This window comes from Bos indicus, chromosome 26 (genome assembly GCF_029378745.1).
Source record: "Bos indicus isolate NIAB-ARS_2022 breed Sahiwal x Tharparkar chromosome 26, NIAB-ARS_B.indTharparkar_mat_pri_1.0, whole genome shotgun sequence".
NCBI classification, from domain to species: Eukaryota; Metazoa; Chordata; class Mammalia; order Artiodactyla; family Bovidae; genus Bos; species Bos indicus.
In genome coordinates, this window is record NC_091785.1 from 45,391,069 (window position 1) to 45,414,565 (window position 23,497).

Consider the following 23,497-nt stretch of genomic DNA (forward strand, 5'->3'; position numbering starts at 1 on the left):
CAGTAATCCTATTCCAATGCCTGCTGTCCCCCAGCCACTCTGTAAGATCCTGGTAATATTTGCTAAGCTGCATTTTATTGACTACGGTTATTTCCCCAGAGGACTTTTATTCAGAATCAGACCAATGATTTCACCTCCTGGGGCCCAGAACATTTTGCTAGGAAGATCTTGTTCCTCTATCCAAAGAAATAAAACAGAGGTTTCCCCAGGCCTCCAGATTTTAAGATTTGGGTTGGCAGGCCATCAGAATATGCTCCCATGTCCCCATTCTTGCCCTTGTCTCTTCTTGTTATTCTTTCTGGTTTAATAGTCTGTTTATAAGCTCCATGAACAAAAGGACGGAGGCCAGCCTTGCTCACCAAGCTCTCCCCGGCTCCCTGCATAGGGTCTGGCCCAGAGAAGGTTCCGGATAACGCCTTCTCCAGGGAATCCAGGAGCACCACCCTCACAGGGTCCATGTGACACCCGCCTCCCAGGGCTCCCAAAGCTGTCCAGCCCGACGCTGAGCTCGCAGCAGGAAAGGGGGTTTGCGATGATGAATGTCGATGTAGACAAACTGGAGTCAGCCCTCTCGCCCTGAGACCGGTTTTGCAATCTATCAAGGGCAAAGCGGAGCTCTTGGAGTATCTGTTATTGGAGTATCTGGAGCCAAGAATTTGAACCAGCTACCCTGGCTGCCATAGCGCTTCTTTCCCAGCTGAAATGGGGAATGTGTATCCCCAGCTATTTCTGCTGAATTCAGGGTCTGCGGATCACCTCTCAAGACGGGCAGGTTCCCAGGGCAAGCTGTGTGACCCTGAGGTTTAGGCACTTCAGTGAACACCAGTCCTGCACATGTCAGGAGCACCGTTGGGACCATCGGTTTGGACGAGGGCCCCAGCCCTGGGGTCCCACATCTCACCGGCCCTCCCGAGCCAGCTGCAGCTTACCGCTGAGAGGGTGGGGGATGGTGACCTGCTTCTTGTGGGCGCGGACAGGAAGGAGACTCTGCTTTGGAGCCAGGGTCTCCTTCCGCTGGGCTTTTCTCTGCTGAACCATGTGCTCCAGCTTCTTCAGACGTTCTTGTGAGCGAGAAATGAACTGAGGCTTGCGGACTTCCAGGGCCTCCTAGAGGAGGCAAGAAAACATTTTACTAAGGTATGCCTGCTTATGTATTCATGTATTTATCTTTTATTTCTTGGTCACACTGAGAGGTAGGCAGAATCTTTGTTCCCCGACCAGGGATCAAACCCATGCCCCCTGCATTTGAACCACAGGGTCCTAACCACTGGGGAGCTCCCGAAACTTTTTAAGAGGAGTGACTCGGAAAGGCAATGAATCCATCTGATTTGGTCAAGAGGCTAATCAAAAGTACAGTGCAAGAGCACGCCCTAATTTTCTTCCAACCCCTTACAGACAGATGGCCACAGACCTGTTGATGATGCAGGTATCAGTTAGCACTAAGGGCCCCCCTGTAGCATGACTGAGTTACCAGCATCAAAGGTACATCTCTTCCCATTTCTCCTTCCACCTGACAATTCATTCATCTCCAACAGATGAAAATCTGAACACCCCAAATTGCCATATTCCAAGGTGATATTGGTGGGAACGGAATGCAAGCCTTAGGAGTCACCTGCTTCTGCCAGGGGCTGGATGCCTTCTGGAAGCTCAGAACGAGATCATTCTCCCAGCATGACTCGTGTATCTTTCCAGGAGAAACAGTAATCCTAGCAAACGGAACCAGCTTCTCCCCTCAGGAAGTCAGGGCTGGCAGGAGAGCTTTTTCTTCGCAAAATGGTTCTGCAGACTCCATAGAGGTCAGAATCCCCGTGCTTTCTCTTCAGCCTCATCTCTCTCTGCATCCCCGACTCCATGCGTGAACAAAGCTCCCCACATAGGTTTACTGAAGAAGAATGACCACAACTGATATGTCCTGCTCTGTGCTAGACACTGACCTCAACTGCTTTGGTGCATCTGTCATCTAAGAATCCCTGCACGATTCTGGAAGGCAGATACATTTCTCCCCAGGAGCCACGAGCTCCTGGATGGCACAGGCTGTGTCTCCTCCCCTTTGTACCCTGCACAGCCAGAGCCCCAGCTCTGCACATGGCAGGGGCTCAGCACAGGCCCCCCAGAGCTGCAGCCGTAGCAGAAATACCCTCAGCCCCATTCCTCTCCCAGCCCCCGGGGAGCTCACAGGCTCCAGGCAGAGGGTGGTGTGGGCTCCATCTGCGTCATGGATATGCCCCTAGATGTTGTGCCAGGAAAGGAGTCTCCTGGTCGCTTGGCCTCCAAGGTACCAGCCCGGGTCCCGGGGCCTGGGGAGACAGCCCCTGGAACCGCCCATGGGGCCCCGTGTGGCTGCTGCCCCAGCTGTCTGTCCCAAGGCTGGAGGCCCTGGTGGCTTCAGGGTCACCAGCGACTCTCCCAATGGATCCCGGGATGATGGGAAGGATGATCCCCATCCCTCCACCCGGGGTATGGGGGTGGAGCCCTCAACCCATCTGCAGGGTGGTTTACAACACCCGTGTCTCCCAGGAGGCATGGCTAGCCTTCTCCGGGTTGTTTGTCCTTCTAATCTTTATATCCGTGTATTTTTTGCACTTTAAAAAAATGTGTTCATGTCACTTCTACAATTGGGCAAAGACACAAAATGAAAGCTTCCATATCCTCTAACTCAAGCCCCCATGACCTTGGGACTACCTTCATCTTTCAAAGGCTTAACATGCTTATCTGAAGGCAGGGTTGTGGGGACAGACTCCCACCTCACAGGAGTGACCCTTTCCTTGTCTAGGCCCCAGAAAGTTCTCCACACATGCTGACTCTCCTTGCTCCAATCACAGTCACCATCGATGACAAGCGATCCCCAACCTAGCCGGGGCAGATAGCACCATCTCCTTCCTCACATGGTGGGAAAGAGGTCCAGGGAGGTTACGGGACCTGCCCAGAGTCACATAGCTGCCAGGAAGTAGAGTCAGATCTCCAGAAGCAGTGAGGCCGTGTGCCCATGGGCTCCCTGGGAAGCCTCCCCTTGGCGGGAATCGAGCCAGAATGTATGGTGGGAGTCAAGCCGGACCTTGCCTTACCTGCAAGGTCAGGGAGCTTTCGGGTCCTTGCTGGCTCTCGGAACAGTCTTCTGGCAGGACGTGGGTCTCTGGGTCCTCGGGGGGTGCTGGCTCGGTGGGTGCTGGCTTGGACTCGGGGTTGGTGGGGTGCTCACTCTCCTTGCATTCCTTTATTTTAACAACCAAGTCACAGCACGTGTAATCCCCTGGGAGAGAAGATTTAGAATTCCATTTAGAGGGCACCAGGCGCTTTTCTCCTGGCTTTTCAACACCATTAGACACAGAAGACAATTTGGAAAATGGAAATGCCAGTGGGTTATTAATGGGCCTCGTTAAGCCGACGAGATCACGCCCCATCACAGACCCCCGGGTGCCCTGGTCTCAGGGAGGCATGTCTGTGGACAGCCAGACTTGAGACTGGCTATGCCACGCAGGTATTCCCTTGGCAAAAGTGCTTTTGCAGCCAAGGCAAAGAAACGTCCTCTATTTTGCACTTCATATTAAGTGTGTCCTGTGCAATTAATACAGTTGGCTTGTTTGGGGACCGTGAATTAATTTATCTTATGTTTGCTACACTAACGATGTAAGACAGAGGAATGGTGTTCAATTATTTATCCTGCCCCTTAATCTACTAGAGACCAGCACTGGCTTGACATTCATAATTGGGACTCTGTGTCTCAGCACTGGGTTTAGCCCCATCCTGGGGCTGTTCTGACACCCTTTGGTGGAAAAGGTCAGGGCTTGAGCCGATGTCACAGCACTTGGGGCAGAGTCATCTTTGGGGTGCTGAGAGGGGGGGATTCGTACGGATTCCCTGACCACTTACTGACCAAGTGCTCCGCGGGGAACACAGTGTCTGTCCCAGGCCACTCTTCCCGTCTGAACTCCCCTCTCCCCCATCACACATCCCCCCAACTGCAGCCCCACCAGCCCTCTGTGGTCTGAAACCCAACCACGTTCTCCTTTCTCCTCACCCACACGCCCTCCCATGTCCACGAAACCCCTTTGATCCCACCACCTGGTGACCTCCTACCTTCAGGCTGAGCCCAGAGTTTTCAGGAAGCCAGGCCCCCTCCCCAGGCACACCCCGTCCTGCCTCCTCTGCGTGCCCGCCGTGGAACGCACTGCACACATCAGCAGCGTCAGTGGGCCCATCACAGGATGCTCCAACCCCACAGGCCTGGGACCTTCTGGAGGGCTGGACCACATCATATTCACCCTGAGCCTCGCCAGACTGCCAGCCCAGGTGCGCTGGAGCTGCTGGTTCTGCTGGGTGGGGAGAGGTGGTCATTTTGAGGCTCATGTGACCACAGGATGCAACTCCATGGTCCCATGGACCCCCTAACTGACCCCCCAGTATAACCTCCGCCATCACACCCAGATCCTCTCTGGTCTGGACCAGCCATCCTCTATTCTCCCAAGGCCCACTAACGACCCTACTGACCAGCTCTACAAGCACACCGGACGCCTCACAGCTCGTTCACGATGGATGTTGCCCACCAGGTACCAATTTCAATTCTTTGCCAACAACATGCTACTTAGAAGTTCACGACTCATTCTTGTTCTTCTAAGCATTTGTTCCTATTCTTTCTAGATCTTTCCCTATTGCTCCCCATTCCTGCTTCAGGACTGATTCCTAGCTGAGATATTTGTCCCTAGCCCTCCAGCCAGAGTTAATTCCACTTTCTACCACACTGCTTCCATACCATGTGAACCTTTATTCTAGCTCAGCCCATACTCAGGGAAGCCAGAGGTCCTCCCATGCTCCCCACTGCCAGATCCAGAGATCCCAAGAGCAGTGCCGACATGCCCGTCTTCCTCAGTGCTCACAGCACAGCTCCATCCACTACCTTCTCTAGGCGGCCAGGCCTCCACAGTGACGTGCTCTGTACTAGGTCTGGCCAGTCTCAGCACCGTCTCCCCGCCCCCAGCTTGGACCTCTCCCATCCATCCTCCGCATAGTCCAGGAGACACCCGCCTTCAGAGGACATCTAGTTAGGTCTCCTCCAAGGACTTGGCCCAGCCTCCAGTCCAGACCCCTTAGTGGGTTTATAAGGACCCTCCAGGCTAACCCATTAGGGTCCTTGGGTTCTTGCAGGCCTCCTCCCCACCCCCACACGGTGGTCCCCCAGATCCCACATCAGCCCTGCTCTTTCCATCCACTCTCTGCTTCCCGTGTGCCTTTCCCTCCACGCTTGGGGTCTGATTTTTCTTCCTCAGAAGCACTTCCTTGAGGAAGATGTCTCTGTGCAGCCCCAGCTTGTATCACCTGGGGCATCCTCAGCTTCCTGACAGGTCACCCAGGCACGGTTATGACCACCGTGACTCTGGCACAGGACTGCAAGCACCTGGCGGGCAGGAAGCCCTGAGCACCATGCCTGACACACAGTAGGTGTTTAATAAGTGCTTCTCTCATGGTAGACAGTGGGCATTCAATACATGCTTCTTTCATTTATTAGTGAATAACAAGCTAGAGATTCACTTGTGTTCCCAGAAAAATTATTTTCATCAATTACCATAAATACTTTAACATTTCCAATCCAAAGCTTTAGAATCTAATAGTTTTCTTTCTGTCCTTAGCTATAGCTCTTTGGGGACATTTTTATAGAATGATTGGAAATCTAAATTTTTCTCTGATATAACTGGGCACCAGATATCTTTTTTACTATTTTATTCCTAAATGGTTTTTAATATATCAATACTTTCTGCAATATTAGTTGAGGTCAGCCCCTTGGCCTTTAGAGAAAGGATGGTCTAGTTTGAATTCAGCCTCTAGAGAGGCTGAGACGGGGGCCTATCTCAAAGACACTGTGAGATCAGGGCCCTCATGCCTGTTGAGTGCCTGGTACACGTGGTACAAGCACCCCCTCAGCCATTAGCCCAGCTGGTCAGCTCCCGAGGACCATTGTCAGACTGGTGGGCCTGCTGCCTTCGGGGCAGCCACACCAGCATCTCAAAGTTTCCCTGACTCAGCCCGAGAGCTGCACCTGGAAGCGGCCTTGTGTGCAGCAGGGCTGGGAATTCCTGACCTGGGCAATGCTGCCTTCTCCCTGCCTTCGAGGCAGACTCGCCCACCATTTAGACCTGCTGGGCTTGCTTCCCTCGTGGCGCACATGGATGGATAGGGCAGCATCACAAGGGAAGCTGGGGTGAAGCAGGGCCCAGCAAGACCCTGCACTGTGTTCCCCGTGAAGATCAAGGAAGAACCATCTCATCCCTGCCTCCCTTGCTCCTTACCTTCCGGGGCCTCTCTTTCTATCTGAACACCGTGTTCTTCCTGCGGAGATGCGCACAGATCTTGGAAGGGGCAAAGGAACCCTGGTAAAGGGACCTTGGGTTTTGGGAGGCGCTGCTGCTGACTCTCTGCGGGTTCAGAGAGGTCACTAGACTGAGAGCTGTTGCTTGGAGAGCTAGAACCATCAGGAAGGGGGTCTCTAACCAGCTTCCATTCCACGGGGGGAGCAGACACAATGTCACGTGCTCCTTCTTGTTGCTTCTCGCTGCTTCCAGAAAATACGTTTGGTTCTACTAAAAATAAAATGAGAGTTGTGCTCAAACATCTGATGAGCCCACATCTGAAGTACTGACTTCTGCACTCCAGGCTCTCCCAGAGACAAGCAGATGGACTGCAGCCTGGGGTGCAGATGGAGAAGGCTGCGTGGGGTGAGCGGGGTGGGGGGAGATGGCGGGGGGGATGGATACGGGAGTCACTGATGCCCTAGACCATATGCTCCCCCAGCCGCAACAACACACGTGGTCACCAGTCCTGGCCAGACGTCCGCGGGGTCCTCTCAGGAGCCTTCCACAGACACTGCTATCATGTATAAAGCCCTCAAGTGACCATGCTCCCTGGTGTACTTAAGAGCCCGGAAGCCCTTCTGGACGGTAGATAATTGAGCAGGCGGTTTAGCACACTGCCTCTGGGGCCAGATACCTGGGTTCAGTTCCCACCTCAACTATAAAATTGAGGTTGACAGTATAACAAGGCAAGAATATTAAATATTATGTGTCTAATTTTATTATCATATTCAGTTTTATTAATAAATTCACCTACTTAAATAATAAGCAATATATTTATATCATAATTGATATAGTAAATAACATATATATATTATTTATATAAATACTAAATGTTAAAATCTAGGCAACACTATAATAAAAGAATGATCCAGGTAAGGTATTTTGTGCAGTGCTGATACTACTGAGCATGTAATAAATGTTTGTTATCATTATGATTCCATAAACAGTGACGCTATGTATGTCCCGTGGCAAGTGTGGAGGCAGGAGCTAACTCATCAGGCGCTGGTGCTCCTGTCTAAAGCAGCAGTGGGTCTAAAACACGTACAGCGCGTTGCTCGTTGCCACAATGTCATATCAAAGGTCTGCAAACCACTTTATATTTATCAGTAGGGGCCTGTTAAGTAAGTTACAGCACCTTGTACTTTGCAGCCGTGAAAAAGAACGAGGCACGTGCTCTTGTGTAGTCATGGAATCATCTATAAATGCATTATCGAGTGAGCAAAGAGTGGACAGTGTGTCAGACCTGCCTCCTGAGTCCATGCCTATTTGCTCAGAATATCTCTGGAAGGACCCAGAAGACCCTGGGACCAGGAGAGGGCAACACGGGACCGGGAACCGGGGGTGGGAGAGAGACTCTCTTTTCCTCTTTGCTGATTTTGTACTCCTTTTGTTTTCTTCTTCTTCTTTTAGAATATTTACACTTTTTCTTTTTAATTTGGCCGCACCACATAGTATGTGGAATCCTTGTTCCCTGAGCCGGGGCTGAACCTGCTCGCCTGCAGCGGAAGCACAGTCTTAACCACTGGACCTCCAGGGAAGTCTGTACTCTATAAACGGTTTAAAGTTATTCACTTTAAATACAGCGGAGACTCCTCACCAGGTGTCATCTCTTCCCAGTGCTGAGGCCCCCAAAATGGAGACAGGCACAGCTGCCAGTGGGGTGCATGCAGACCTCCGGCATCCAGGGGCAGATGAAAAAGGTCCTGGGAACCACTGGCATAGTCAAGATTCTTGGAAGACTCAGGCCATATTTTCTGAGATGTTTTATACACAAAAAGGAAATGAGTCCATGACTACCAGGCGCTGATTAGAACAGTGACATCTCTTAAAATGCCAGTTGTCTGCAATCAGCTCCAGCCCTGTCTTCTCTGAGTCTGGGCACCGTGGTCAGTGAGGACAGGTGAATGGTGGTGAGGTTGGCGGGGCAGGGAGACAGAACCCAGGGGTCCCCCCGGTGGGCCTCCTGGCTGTGGGACCAAGGCAGGAGAGGCATCAGGGGGTGGAGCCGGTATGCCTGCTTCCACGAACAAGGGAAGGGCCCCTGGGTCCTCCTGCCTGGAACGTGAGTGTCCCCACAAACGGTGGTCATTGCTGACCTTGTCATCTGGAGAAGGATATGCAGCCATGAAATTAACAGATGCCTGCTCCTTGGAAGGAAAGCTATGGCAAACCTAGACAACGTATTAAAAAGCAGAGATATCACTTTGCCAACAAAGGTCCGTATAGTCAAAGCTATGGTTTTTCCAGTAGTCTTGTGAGAGTTGGACCATAAAGAAGGCTGAGTGCCAAAGAATTGATGCTTTTGAATTGAGATGCTGGAGAAGACTCTTGAGAGTCTTTTGGACTGCAAGGAGATCAAACCGGTGAATCCTAAAGGAAATCAACCCTAAATATTCATCAGAAGCACTGATGCTGAAGATGAAGCTCCAATACTTTGGCCACCTAATATGAAGAGCCGACTCATTGGAAAAGACCTTGATGCTGGGAAAGATTGAAGGTAAAAGGAGAGGAGCAGCAGAAGATGAGATGGTTAGATGGCATCACCGACTCAATGGACATAAATCTGAGCAAACTCTGGGAGATAGTGGAGGAGCCTGGCATGCTGTAGTCCATGGGGTCACAAAGAGTCAGACATGACTTACTGGCTGAGCAACAAAAATGGCTCTTACAGCAAAGTTGGACTTGGCTAATTTATACAGAGAAATCTTTACAACTAAGTATTTCAAAAGCCGTCAGTTCTGTTTAAGTATAAAATACCATGGGCTTCCCTGTGGCTCAGATGGTAAGTGGAAAAGTCCTAAAGTAGTTCTTCTTTCTCTGTGGCTTCCTTTTATCAGTTCTTCTAAACAATCAAAAATCAAATCATCAGTGATGCAGTCCCAGTCCGCTAGTTCCATCCTGACATCAGATTCTTTAAATTAATGGACTATTTACAGACTAATGGAGGTCTAACTACCTATCCCACACCTACCTACTTACCTATTAATTAATTTTCTCACTTTCTATCTGATTTAATGTAAATTCTCATGTGAGTGATTATGTACAAGTCAGATGTTCCAACTGTGACTTGAAAGAGTTAAAACAAATTCCTCGAAGTAGAACGCAGATGGTGAACTGGGAAAAAGAAAAATGTGTAGTCAAAGAAAAACTTTCCTGACAACATATTGATCAGGCCTTTTTGTGGATTCTGAGAAGCACAACCATCAGCCGTGAAATGATCCCCTGGTGGGGCCCACGCCAGGAAACAAGGTCTTATTTTTCTCATACACTCTGCAATCAGACTGGACTTAAGAGTTGTCTATTCATGGCTCAGATTTAAAACTACATCACCCTCATGAAGACCTGTTGCCTCCAAAGGCTCTGCCCTTCGTAGGAGAAGCTGAATCAAACAGCAGCTTCTCCCAGGCATTTCTGTTCCTTGAAGTGGAACTCAAAGCATGCTTCCTGAGCCTGAGGCCTGAAGGGGCTTGGCCCTGCAGGTTTCCTTTCAACAGTAACACCCCGCTCCATTCCCTTCTCTAAAACACACTACCCTCAACTATCCAGCAAGCTCACCTACCCAGAGCTGGGCTGGGCTCTAGGAGGTAAACTGAAGCCAACCAAAAAACCTGTCTAACAGTCATGGATTCCTTCTATTATATTTGACTGGGGAAGCTTTGCAGGAGCTAACACAAAAATCCCCCGGTTAATATAAAAATCGTGCCCAGCATTTTTTTACTTTGGCTGGCCAAAAATTAATTCTGTTATTTTACTAACACTTTGCAGGTTATTGCAGTCAACAGTTATACACAACACACCTGTGAAGTCTTCTCTAGTAATGCGAGCTTTGTTTTCACTTTCTGTATCAGAATCAATCACTAAGGTTTTTTTTTTTTTTTTTTTTTTTGTCTTTTTGTTAAGGTCTAGTATTCACACCTAGATAGCATATTCAAAAACAGAGACATTACTTTGCCAACAAAGGTCCGTCTAGTCAAGGCTATGGTTTTTCCTGTGGTCATGTATGGATGTGAGAGTTGGACTGTGAAGAAGGCTGAGCACTGAAGAATTGATGCTTTTGAACTGTGGTGTTGGAGAAGACTCTTGAGAGTCCCTTGGACTGCAAGGAGATCCAATGAGTCCATTCTGAAGGAGATCAGCCCTGGGATTTCTTTGGAGGGAATGATGCTAAATCTGAAACTCCAGTACTTTGGCCACCTCATGCGAAGAGGTGACTCATTGGAAAAGACTGATGCTGGGAGGGATTGGGGGCAGGAGGAGAAGGGGACGACAGAGGATGAGATGGCTGGATGGCATCACTGACTCGATGGACATGAATCTAAGTGAACTCTGGGAGTTGGTGATGGACAGGGAGGCCTGGCGTGCTGCGATTCATGGGGTCGCAAAGAGTCGGACACAACTGAGTGACTGAACTGAACTGAACTGAGTATTCACACCATCTGCATCGGAATTATATTCTCAAGAAGTAGCATCTTCTGAGACATTAAGGTATATGTCACTCGGACATCAGAGAAAGTATCTGCAAAAAACTCCCTGAAAATATTCTTCTTCACTCACAATTTTGTGATGTGTCACTTTTGAAAATTCTGTAGTAATAAACTTGTGTTTATAATATACACAAGGTTGGAACAAAGATCTAAGGGAACAAAATGTGAATGATAACAACAACCATAAGTTGTATAAGGAGCTCTAAATTTTAAGCTCTAACAGTTTTGCACAGTGATGTTAATTGCATCACTCTCTAAAAACATATTGATAAGTCCCCAGTCAATAACATTTGAGTAATAAAGATGTATTAATATGTCTCCAGTCAATAATGTGTTAAACTCTTATCTTTAGATCAGTTAAGTCCTCCTTGGACCATTACACAGTGCTTACCGGGGTTCTGCTAAAGCTCTTTATTTGTTGTGAAATGCATTATTATTTATAGTCAAAGATATCAGAGCACCCATGAACCCTCACAGATTAAGCAGAAACTTTCTTGGGCTTCATCGTTTCTACCTGAGCCTCTTCTGGATCATACTTGTTTAGACAGAACCACCTGCCTAAATTTCGAGCTGCCTGATTCACCACTTTCATCTACAATGTTCCCACCTGCGTAGGTATCTACAGACAGTATATTTTCAATATGGAAAATCTGAATAGCAAGCCAAAGCCAGCTGTTTTAAGGTAAATATGTTAGAGCATCTACTAGGAAAAAGCTTTCAGGAGAAGAGAGTCCAGCAGACTTGCTGGGCCATCACTGCCCTGAGACTTGATGGGATGTGATTCTGGGGAAGAAGAGCCTCTGCAAACAAGGGGCTGGCCACAGTCGGGGTGTCAGGCAGGGCCAGCAGACAGCAGGACGCTCAGGGGAGTGGGTTGTGCCAGATTTTGTTCCTGACTCACCATGTCCACCTGCAGACCCCAGGGCTGGATGCCAGCAGGGCACCTCTCTGTGCTAAAACAAGGGTCCCGAGCTGCCCCAGCTTTAGGGTGGGAGGGGGGTGGGGAGGACAGTGGGGACCTTGCCAACACAGCATCAAGAAGATACTTGAATCTGGGCCAGGCAAGGGTACCACTGGGGCACACAATCCTTAGTACAAAAAGCGGAAAAGCTGCCTGAGCCTCAAGATGCTTGGCCTCCACCGGCTGGCAAGTGCCATAATGAACCAATTTGATAGAAGAAGAAATTTCACTTCTTTCCAAGTATTAAGGTGATACATAATCTTTCGTGTTCTCAGATGAGCCCCTGTTGAGCCATAGCTCCCTGGTTGGCACACAATTCTAGTAACTGTGGCCCTTTGGCTCACAGTAGGAAATGAGCCAGGGCAGGGTGTTTGCTAAGGGGTGGCAGAGCACAGTGAGGTTGGGAGCGGGGGAAGACCAGCACGGCCGCCAGACTCCATCAATGGAATCTCAAGGGACGAGCCAAAAAACCATAAACATCACACACAGGCTTAGAGAGCATCGCTGTTGGAACCTTGACAGCCCAAGGCAGGGAAACGCATCTAGAGAACACATATTAGAATAATCTATTTCCAGACAGATAAATTCTGGTATCAAAGCTGAAGCAGTTCTCTAGAAAGATCTTCTGTAAGGTTTGTGTCTCAGTTCTGTGCACTTTCCAGCCTCTGAAACCAGACCGAAGCTGGCCAATTAACCAAAGAGACATTTCTAAGCGAAACAGGCTTCCTTGAAGCCATGGCCACATTTTCTTCCACATTTTACTGTTTCGGGAGGTGATATTTTCTCCCCTCACACGTTAGACCACCATACAACAGATTCCCTTAGAAATACAGTAACAAGCTTATGTTGATATTTCTGGGTTATCAAAATAAATACCAGCTTCTAAACTCACCTACAGGGGGGTCTTAGGCTCTCCTAAAAATCTGATGCTATCTGCCACTACCCTGACTCACCCGACTGCTCTCCACCTGTTACCACCTTTTTAAAGCTCATGCATCCACATTTTGTCCTTAGTTGACCTGTCTGACCTTCCTGCCTCACCTGTGGGCCAACCTGCAGCAAACTCCATCCCTGTGTTTCACAGTAAATCAAAGAAGTGAGCTGGGTAGGACTGTGCAGCCATCAAATGGAAGACTATGCTGGATGGTTCCAGGGGGTGAATCACAGACCCTTCTTACTTTGGGCAGGATTTTGCTGTCCCTCACCCCAGGTGGGGTCACAATGAGGATGACGAGGTAAGAGGAATAAGCAAAAAGATGATTTTCTAATTTGATTCTTCCTTCTGTATATTTTGTCTGGGATTTGTCTTTAAAGTCACACCTCATCCACTTTGTTATCCAGAATATTGTGCTTAATTCTTCTCTTTGTCAGTTTTCAAAATAAGGAATTGTACCTTGGACAATGAAAGGTCATTGTACCTTTCATTCAAAATAAGGAACCTGTCTGCCAGTGCAGGAGATGTATGAGATACAGGTTTGATCCCTGGGTTGGGAAGATCCCCCAGAGAATGAAACGGCAACCCGCTCCAGTATTCTTGCCTAGAGAACTCCATGGACAGAGGAAGCTGGTGGGCTATAGTCCATGGGGTCACGTGGAGTCAGACACGACTGCAGCCACTTAGCACAGCACATTCCAGCACAGGGACACAGGAGGCTGCCGCTCAGGGGACGGCCAGGCACTCTCAGCTCAAACCATGCCAATGCGGAGATGGATGCGGAGATCGCTGAAGAGGAAGAGGCAGTAACCCTGGGTGCTCAGAACAGACCCAATTTCTCCAGCAGGTATGGTTAGCATGATATTTCCCCCATTCAACAGGACAGAAATCCTCAAACCATCTGCAATTACGGTACACAGAAGATGAAATAAAAGAGCTTGTTCATGACCCACAGAGAAACAAGCAAGACAGCCAGCAAAGCAAAAGCTTTTACGATGGACAAAGCTGGTGGGTATGTTCTCTGCTTTTTAACCGACCAAGGCTTCACCTTCCGGCAGCAGTTGAAAAGTTGATTTCCTCATGTGGAAAGGGGTGTCCATGTGGTACCCTGTCTCCCGCCCGATCCAGACTTCTGTTTAAAATCAGCCGGTAACCGGTAATTATTTCAGCACATTTCTGTTAAATTTCTATGCAGAGATGCTGCAACCCAGGCGGGGAGTCAGAGAGAGGGGAAAGGGGGTAGGGTGGGGGAAGGAGCAAATGGAATAAACAGCTCCTGGCGGAGAAGAGAGGAGAGGAGAGGGTCAGGAGGGGAAGCTGTGCTCGGACCTGCAAGTCCCAAAGCCCAGCCACACGGCAGGAGCAGAGCTGGAGCTGGCGCCTCCGGGAAGAGGAAAGAGAAGAAATCAGGGGAACAGACAGCAACCTGAAGGTCAGACGGCAAGGATGGAGGGGCGACCAAAGGCAGCTGGGCCAGCGGAAACGCCCGAGTGGGTCCTTTCTTTGTCAGGAAACCAGGCTTCCTGTCCATGCCAGCCCTTCCTAGACAGTAAACAGGTTTCTCCTACTGTAAGCATAAACATTTCTCTCTAAAGAAGGAGACAAACTGGGGAGGGGTGACGACCAAGAAATAAAACCGACTTGGGCAAAGCGATGGCAGCAGCTACAGCCCTCTGAAAGGAGCCTTCCCTTTTCGGGACCCAGAGCAGATTAGGGGGGTGCTAAGCAATGTTAAGATGTCAATATGGTGTTAAGACAAAAATAGTCAAGTCCTGGGAGTGGAAGAACTCTGGATTCAGAGGGAAAGGGGGAAGAGGCACTATGGTTATTTTTATTGTTCTAGGGTCAAGTTTCAAGAAACCATGTGGGCTACAGCCTTGGTGAAAAACAGTATGGCAGTTTCTTAAAAAACTAAAAATAGAGTTACCATATGATCCTGCAATCCCACTCCTGGGCGTATATCCAGACAAAGCTATACTTCAAAAAGATACATCCACCTCCTATATCCATAGCAGCTCTATTTACAATAGCCAATGCATAGAAGTGACCTCAGTGTCCACTGACAGATAAATGGGTCAAACACACACACACACACACACACACACACACACAATGGCATACTACTCGGTCATAAAAAAAGAAAAATACCATTTGCAGCAACATGGATGGACCTATGGATTATCACAGTGAGCAAATCAGACAAAGACAAACAACATATGATACTGCTTACAAGTGGGGTCTAAAAATAAGATACAGATGAGCTGACTTACATAACAGAAAGCAACCTACTGACGATGAAAATAAATTCATGGTTACCAAAGGGGAAAGGGGGAGAGGTATAAATTAGGAGTTTGAGATTAACCAATAAATACTACTATATAGAAAATACGTAACTAAAAATGACCTATTATAGCACAGGGACCACTATTCAATATTTTGTGAAAACCTACAAGGGAAAATAATCTGAAAAAGAATTATATATGCAACCACTGTGCCGTGCACCCGAAACTAACACAACATTATAAATTAATTATACTTGAATTTAAAAAGAGATGGCATGTGTGGAGTCCGCACCCAGTGCTCATATAAAGGGTCAGGCATGCATTTACTGCAAAGAGCCGTGCAGATTATTCTGTCCCAAAGACAGTGTCTAGAACAGTCACTGGGTCGCTGGACAGAGCTGTTTTTCCAATTATGTCGTAATCCTTGAGTCTTAAGACTATGGAACAAAAATCTAAACACATATACATATTTGGAAGTCAAAAATATATACATACATACACACACATACGTACATATGCACACGTGAACACACACACACCTGCCTATTGTCTAATAAAAGGATTACCTGGACTCTCTTGCAGGTGATAAGACGGACATTCCACTCACTGATTAGATCACACCTTTCTACCTGACACTGAGGAAGGAGTCCCAGATGATCGACAGTCCCATAATTCTTTATCCCAAAGCATGAATTAGATTCTCAAAGCACAGGAAAAGAGCATTTTAACCTTTTATCAAAATTTGTGGTTAAAGTTTCCAGAGACGACTATTTGAAGAGATGATTTTTTTTTCAGTAAGGGATATTTCCTTTTTAAAAAAATTCTAAATTATAAAAGCCATCAGTTCAGTTGCTCAGTCATGTCCGACTCTTTGCGACTCCATGAATCAAAGCACGCCAGGCCTCCCTGTCCATCACCAACTCCCAGAGTTCACTCAGATTCACATCCATTGAGTCAGTGATGCCATCCAGCCATCTCATCCTCTGTCGTCCCCTTCTCCTCCTGCCCCCAATCCCTCCCAGCATCAGTCTTTTCCAATGAGTCAACTCTTCGCATGAGGTGGCCAAAGTACTGGAGTTTCAGATTTAGCATCCTTCCTTCCAAAGAAATCCCAGGTCTGATCTCCTTCAGAATGGACTGGTTGGATCTCCTTGCAGTCCAAAGGACTCTCAAGAGTCTTCTCCAACACCACAGTTCAAAAGCATCAATTCTTCAGTGCTCAGCCTTCTTCACAGTCCAACTCTCACATCCATACATGACCACTGGAAAAACCATAGCCTTGACTAGACAGACCTTAGTTGGCAAAGTAATGTCTCTGCTTTTCAATATGCTATCTAGGTTGGTCATAACTTTTCTTCCAAGGAGTAAGTGTCTTTTGATTTCATGGCTGCAGTCACCATCTGCAGTGATTTTAGAGCCCCCAAAATAAAGTCTGACACTGTTTCCACTGTTTCCCCATCTATTTCCCATGAAGTGATGGGACCAGATGCCATGGTCTTTGTTTTCTGAATGTTGAGTTTTAAGCCAACACGTGAATGCTAACATAAAAGCCATAATCACTGCCAAATTTGAAATACTGAAAAGAACAGTCTTTTGGACTCTGTGGGAGAAGGCGAGGGTGGGATGATTTGAAAGGGTAGCGTTGAAACATGTATATTATCATATGTGAAGTGGATCGCCGGTCCAGGTTAGATGCATGAGACAGGGTGCTCGGGGCTGGTGCACTGGGATGACCCTGAGGGATGGGATGCGAAGGGAGGTGGAAGGGGGGTTCAAGATGGGGAACACATGTGCGCCCATGGCTGATTCATGTCGATGTTTGGCAAAAAACACTACAATATTGTAAAGTAATTAGCCTCCTATTAAAATAAATTAATTTTTTAAAAAAAGAAAAAGTAGAAATCATTGACAATCTGTCACTCACAAAAATCTTCACAGTGGTTTTCTCAGGGAGGTGTAGCACATTTCTAGTGAAATAACACATGACTGTTTCCCTGCCATTCCCTACATCCATTTTGGATGTAGCTTATACCTAGACAGGATCACCCTCTGCCACACCAGTGGTGCATAAAAGCAGGGGCTCACTAATACCGTTGTTTGGGAGGAGGTATTGCCATTGATGGCCACCTTTCCATTTTGCTTGATAATTCTGGCAGCTTTCATCTCTCCTCCTCGCCTTGCTTTGCTTGGGAGCTCTGAGCATTACCAAGCAGGTAACACTAGACCCTAGAAACTGATTTAAAACTCAGACTGCACTTCGTGGTGTCAATGGAAGCAGGAGAGAAGAATCTTGGTTAAGGCTCCTGCAGAGGAAAGTGCCCACTCAGAGCCACCTGTGTGTGTGGGGAGGGGGAGGAGCTTCCAGGTCAGACTTTTACACCACTACCTGCTCTTTCAAAGAAATTGCTTGACCTCCTTATCTTCAGCAACTATCCACAGACTGCCTACTATGTACCAGGTACTGATGTAGACAGAGAACCTGGGAAGCAGCAGTGAAAAGAGCAAAATTCTGATCTCATGTCAAGAGACTCCAGCCCCTCCTACAACCATCACTTCCACTCCAACTCCCTCTGAACCAATGACATCACCTCCACTCCTATAACCAATGACATCGCCTCCACTCCAGCCCTTCCTACAACCAATGACAACACGTCCACTCCTATAACCAATGACATCACTTCCACTCCTACAGCCAATGACTACTACCTCCCTGTAGCCCACCATTCCTGTAACCCATGAGCATCACCTCCACTCCAGCCCTTCCTACAACCAATGACATCACGTCCACTCCTATAACCAATGACATCACCTCCACTCCAGCCCTTCCTACAACAAATGACCACCATCACATCCACTCCTATAACCAATGACATCACCTCCACTCCAGTCCCTACTCCTACACCACATCCCATACCTGAAACGTCCCCATACCCAAAGCTTCCTCTCCTCTGAACCAGTAAATTAAAACCTCCCACTCTCTGACGACATCCAACAACTCTTTCAATTCATGTTGCTCTATCCATGTCTTGAACATTATCACTGATGACCTCAAGTTCCCACCATCTCTGGTAGACTCAGTTGGTTGCCTACTCAATATCCATTCTTATATTTTTTCTTACTTAGAGAATCGTCATTTTGTTCAAGGTGATAACAGGCCTAGCGAAAAACCACATCTTGCTCTGGTAGGCTACTGCTCTGGCCAGTGAGAGATAAGCAGAAGTCCTTTGGAAGAACTTCTGGCAGGGTCTCAAGAGGGAATGTTCACCTGGTATTCACTATGGATGTGGACGTGATGGCTGGAATCCTGGCAACTATTCTACAAGCATCATAATGAGGGTCACACCTGAAGGACTGTGGAGCAGAAAGACAGACACTTGAGCTTCTGAGGACACTGTGGGCCTCCCATACCTGCCCCAGACTGTCCACTCCTGTATTTCTTTTACAACAAAAATAAACTCTTCCATTCTCAAGCCACTGCTTTTTAGATGTGTTGGTACTCAGAACTAAACCCAAGTCATAACTGATTGGAGCCCACCTACCGAGGTAGGAGTCTGGATTGGCCCAGTTAGTGGTAGCATGCTTCAGGGCCACAGGGAGACCTTGCTGAAATCCATTATCTGGGGCAGCCCAGCTCCAGTGCTTCCAACTCAGTAGATACAAAGAGGAGCCGGAAGTGTACATTTCTCCCAGGTGGTGGTACTGAGGCTTCTATTTCAGGAACCACACTTTGAGAACTACTAAGCTAGGTTACAGTGTAAAAAAAAAAAAAAAAAAAGAACAAAAACAAATTTTTGTGACTCAGCACCTCGCTACAAAACCTGTGAGCTGTGAAGGCCAGCACTGACCACACCTGAGCCTTATACGGAGCAGAGCCTCAGCCCTCACCTCTGACCTACTGAGTCAGAAGCAGCCCTGGAAGCCCCTTCCCAGGCGGGCGCAGCACAAGGTGCACGCCCAGAGCCAGCCCATGGGGCTTTGCTCATCAAAGAACCCCTGGAGGCACCACCTTGGCCTCTGCTTCCATGACCCCAGAGTTTAGGAGAAAGGGTGCAGAGACTGTATGGCCCATCAGGGCTCCCACTCCCAAGCCTTCCAATTGCTCATTGCAGTGACCATGGCAGGCTGTCAAAGTGGAGGGATGAACAGTCCTGCCATGTGCCTACAAGGAAAGCAAGAATGTGGAGCGACAGCGGTAAAGACTCCCAGAACAGCCTTCTGGTTCCCAGCCTCTCTGATCCCTTCAGCTGCTCTCAGACCAGGGACTGAGGACATTCAAAAAGGTGCAAGTACAAAGGGAGAGATAAATTAGGTGTTTGGAATGAACAGATACACACTACTGAAAACCTACTGTATAACACAGGGAACTATACTCAGCATCTTATAAAGGGGCTTCCCCAGTGGCTCACTGGCTGAAGAATCCACCTGCAATGCAGAAGACGCAGGAGACACAGGTTCGATCCCTGGGTGGGGAAGATGCCCTGGAGGAGGGTATGGCAGCCCATTCCAGTATTCTCGCCTGGAGAATCCCCATGGGCTGATGAGCTCGGTGGGCTACAGTCCATAGGGTCACAAAGAGTCAGACATGACTGAAGTGACTTAGCATGCATGCATGCATACACACATAACTGAAAAGTGCATGCATATATATACATACGCACCAACATATAAAACTGAATCACTTTGCTGTATACTTGAAACTACCACAACATTGAAAATTAATTACACTTCAATTTTAAAAAGGCACAAGTACAAGTGTAACCACTAGAACAAGGACCCAAACCTTCTTATTAATAAAAACTAGGAGAAAATTATAAACAAAAAGTAATGAATACATATCTTAGAGATGAACAAATGACCAAAAAGATTACAAATTTATGACAAAGTTGGCACGAAACATCAGTCGTTCCATGAATACAAATGGACTTACCTTACTTATTAAAAGAAAAAGCCCACACAGCTTGCAAGGTAGGGAGTGCTGGTGAAGCCCAGCAGAATGACAGGTGGACTTACCCTTTAGCCCAGAAATGCCCCCACCAGGAACCCACTCTAGTGGACTCGTGAGATGGTCCAGAGACCTAGCCTGCATTATCAGATGGTTTGCTCTGGTCCTCTGTCGGCAAACAAGCCCAGGGCAAAAAGCACACATCTAAGGACTCAGGCTCAGGCCCCTGGGGAGTCACGGCCCCATCACAGAACCAACAGATGTCACTTGGACAGACCAGCCGAGGATCTGCCCAGCAGCTAACTCTGACTCGGCATTGACCTGAGGGGTTGCTGCCTGTTCTGAGAAGTCCAGTGACCCAACAGTGAATGAGCCTGATGGGTGGGAGCTGACTGAGAGAGCCCAGCGGGGTCTTCTAGTCAATGAACATGTCAAAGTGACATAGAAAAAGCCATTCAGAAAGCCAAGGGCAGCAAAACACAAAACGTGCTAATGTCTGTGACGATACCAGGCAGTTCAGGGAGGCCACCAGCCCAGGCAGCCAGCAGGGGCTCATCCAGCGAAGAGGAAGGCCAGCTGAAGGCCTTCGTCCCTCTGACTGGTCTGTTATAAGTCCCTGAGCGGTCCGCCCACAGGTACCTCTTGATGTACCCACATTTTGAAATACCCTCCCCCACAAGGGCTTCCACGCTTCGAGGCTGGATGTGGGCACAGAATGGCTGTCATTCTCATCTGGATGGCTTGTTCTCTGGCAACTACTTGAATATATTCTGCGGTTCCCCTGCCTTATAAAAACGAGTAGAAAATGGGCATATGTATCTGCATGGGACTCATTTAATACAATTAAGATGAAGATGGAAATCATCAGGTGTTAGAAGTAGCAAATCTTTAACCTTGAAGCAGGGGTCATTGGACACAGGCCAGAGACTGGTTGATTCCGTGCTGAGCGGTAAAGGAAATGAGCAAAATTAAAGAGCCAATTTGAAGTGCTTAAAATGATCAAAGTCCGGGCCTAAAGAGTGAGCTATAAAATTAGGGATTTTATAATACCGTTGAGGGCTCTGATCTCAGAATTCCCTTTCCCAACGTGTCTTCCTGTACACAGTTTCCACGTGTGGTTTCAGGACTCTGGCTGTAAGGAATCCCCTATTTCGGTGCTTTGTGGGGTTGGGGCCAGGAAGGAGACAGGCTTGTCCGACACACAATGCCTCCACTTCCTGCCTTCCCAGGTCAGGCAGGTTCCTCCTACCAACCCCAGCCAGATCCTCATTCCATCCCAGGATCTGGAAACCCCATTCGGAGAAGATATAAATACTTCTGAGGGTTCCATGTCAGAACAGGAAGTGAATTCCAAGGCTGCGGGATTCCCATGGAAAAGGCTCTGGGTTCTCCTTCTCAGAGCTATGGGAACCCGCTGGAAGCATTTTCTTGTCTGGCTGATGGCATTTTTCTGGTTTTCTCAGATGCTTTTTACAAACCTCAATCATGTCAACCCAAACTCAGCTGGAAACATGTGGCCCTGAGTGCATCTTTTTCTAAGAACACTGCACCCTTTGAAGAACTATTTTTGAAAATCATGATTGGAGAGACTCCCCAAGGCCTCTGCAGAGAAGCACAGGCCACGTGAAAACAGCAATGAAGAATAAATCAAGCAGTCTAAAGAAGCTGAACTGGCCAGGCCACAGTTGGTACACAGAGGCTGAGGCTCTGCTGCTGGCCTCCATCTCCTAAGACCACAAGGCTCATATATTTCGGGTCCTTTCATCCCCTACACCCCCTCCCCAAATGACCATCATCTTCCAATGAGATAAACAGGTGGTGTCACAATTGAAAGCACTCACTTTCCAATCCCTTTCATTTCATGAGAACGTTCTCACACTTACTTCTTGTCATAAAGGAACAAAACGTATTCGTTTATGGGCTTGCCTTGAGAGACCACTTAGGTTTGGAAAAAATGGAAAGATGCTTAACTGTTTCTTAAATGCTACAGTGAGTATCTGCGTCTAGTAGAAGCATTTCCCCTATATCCTAAAGAGAGGAGGGGTTGCTGTGTACAAATAAACTTATCATTGTCTTGTTGAAAAATCATCATTTTGGAGTAAAGTGGAGAGTGCAGAATCACAAAAAACAACAAGTCCTTCTGAACTAATATATCTCTGGGGAGAAGATATCTCTAGGGACAAGAGAGAGGCCCCACGTATTTTTACTCTTTCTACCTGTCTCGCATTGGCTGGAGAGGAAATCATTTTCCTGTGACATTTCTGAGCATTCAGTGAATACAGCTGAGTGTCGTGTTGTATAAACTGGCGCCTCTGGCAGTGAATTACCCAGCATGATGGTAGGATGTGCGCTTTTCTTCCATATCAACCCCTCCCGCCTTTTCTTGGGGGTCATAATGTCTGTTTTATTCTTGATTTCAAAGTAGGAAGAAAAATAAACAGTGGACCGGTTTTTATTGGGCTTTTATATCCCTAAACACCCCAACTAAGTTTTCCAAAAACTTCTCTTAGGAAGGCAGGTTGCCATGTTGCACACTCTCTGGTTTGTCCAGTTCCTGCTCTCCCCTGGGGCTCCCCTGGTGGCTCAGCAGTAAAGAATCCACCTGCAAAGTAGAAGGCCCGGGTTCGATCCCTGGGTTGGGAAGATCCCTGAAGAAGGGAATGGCAACCCACGCCAGTATTCTCGCCTGGAGAATCCCATGGACAGGGGAGCCTGGTGGGCTAGAGTCCTCTGAGCCATTCTGCTTTTCCTGATGCCTTTCAAAGGACTCCTGGGGGCCAAGCTGCAGGGTAAATACAGCACTCTTCCAAAAGTGACTTTGTAGGCAGTTGGTCTTTAGGCTGCATTGGTGCTTGCTGATTTAAGAAAATGTTTTTAAAATGGTTGTTGTTAGCATGGTACGTGTTAGCTTTAGGGGAAGCTTTAGGGGCACAAGAAAACTGTCCTATTTTGGCACTATGTCCATAAGTCTAAAATTAGTGCAAATGTAAACACTGTAAAAAATAGTAATTTGTGATAGGTCAAAAAATGTTTCAGAGGAACAGTTTTCAGATAGTCACCCTTCAGAACTTTGTACTATGACTGTCTATGTTGATTCACCAAAACGGCATGAACACATCTGTAATATCCTGTGCATCTCAACATTGTCTACAGTCTCCATCAATTTCCTGGTGAGCAGAGATTGGTCATCAGCTACTTGGAATCCCAAGGTCAGGTCCACTGACCTGGTATCTGCATGACCCCTCAGAAAGGGCGGGGGCACTAATCCACCCAGGATGCCTGTTTTACATCCCGATGTCACCTCAGAAAGATGGAAGACACTTGGAACACAGTGAAGAGAATTAGCACACACCCCTGGAAACCTGGGGTCTGCTTCCTCCTGGTCCTGCCTTCCTTTAACCAATGATGGTACAGCTCAGCCTGCCTGCTTGGCCTCAAGTTACTCATCTATACAATGGGATGATAACCATCCTGCTCTGTGAGAAGGACGCAGGACATTATGAAAACTCAGAAAGAATAATGCACTGGGCAAAGGTGAGCCATCGTTGCA

General features: G+C 47.8%; 1 protein-coding gene across 7 annotated transcripts in view; it reads right to left on the minus strand.

The window, feature by feature from the left end:
• C26H10orf90 (chromosome 26 C10orf90 homolog) overlaps positions 1-23,497 on the minus strand; it is a 392,111-nt gene that overhangs the window by 20,846 nt on the left and 347,768 nt on the right. For 4 of the 7 annotated variants that reach the window (XM_070781080.1, XM_070781082.1, XM_070781086.1 and 1 more), the window contains 3 exons: positions 6,282-6,572; positions 3,066-3,250; positions 930-1,107 (listed from right to left, as the gene is read on the minus strand). In XM_070781080.1, coding sequence (XP_070637181.1) covers positions 930-1,107; positions 3,066-3,250; positions 6,282-6,572 — 654 coding nt within the window. The remainder of the gene's footprint in view (positions 1-929; positions 1,108-3,065; positions 3,251-6,281; positions 6,573-23,497) is intronic. The other 3 variants (XM_070781083.1, XM_070781085.1, XM_070781081.1) reach the window with 2 other exon arrangements.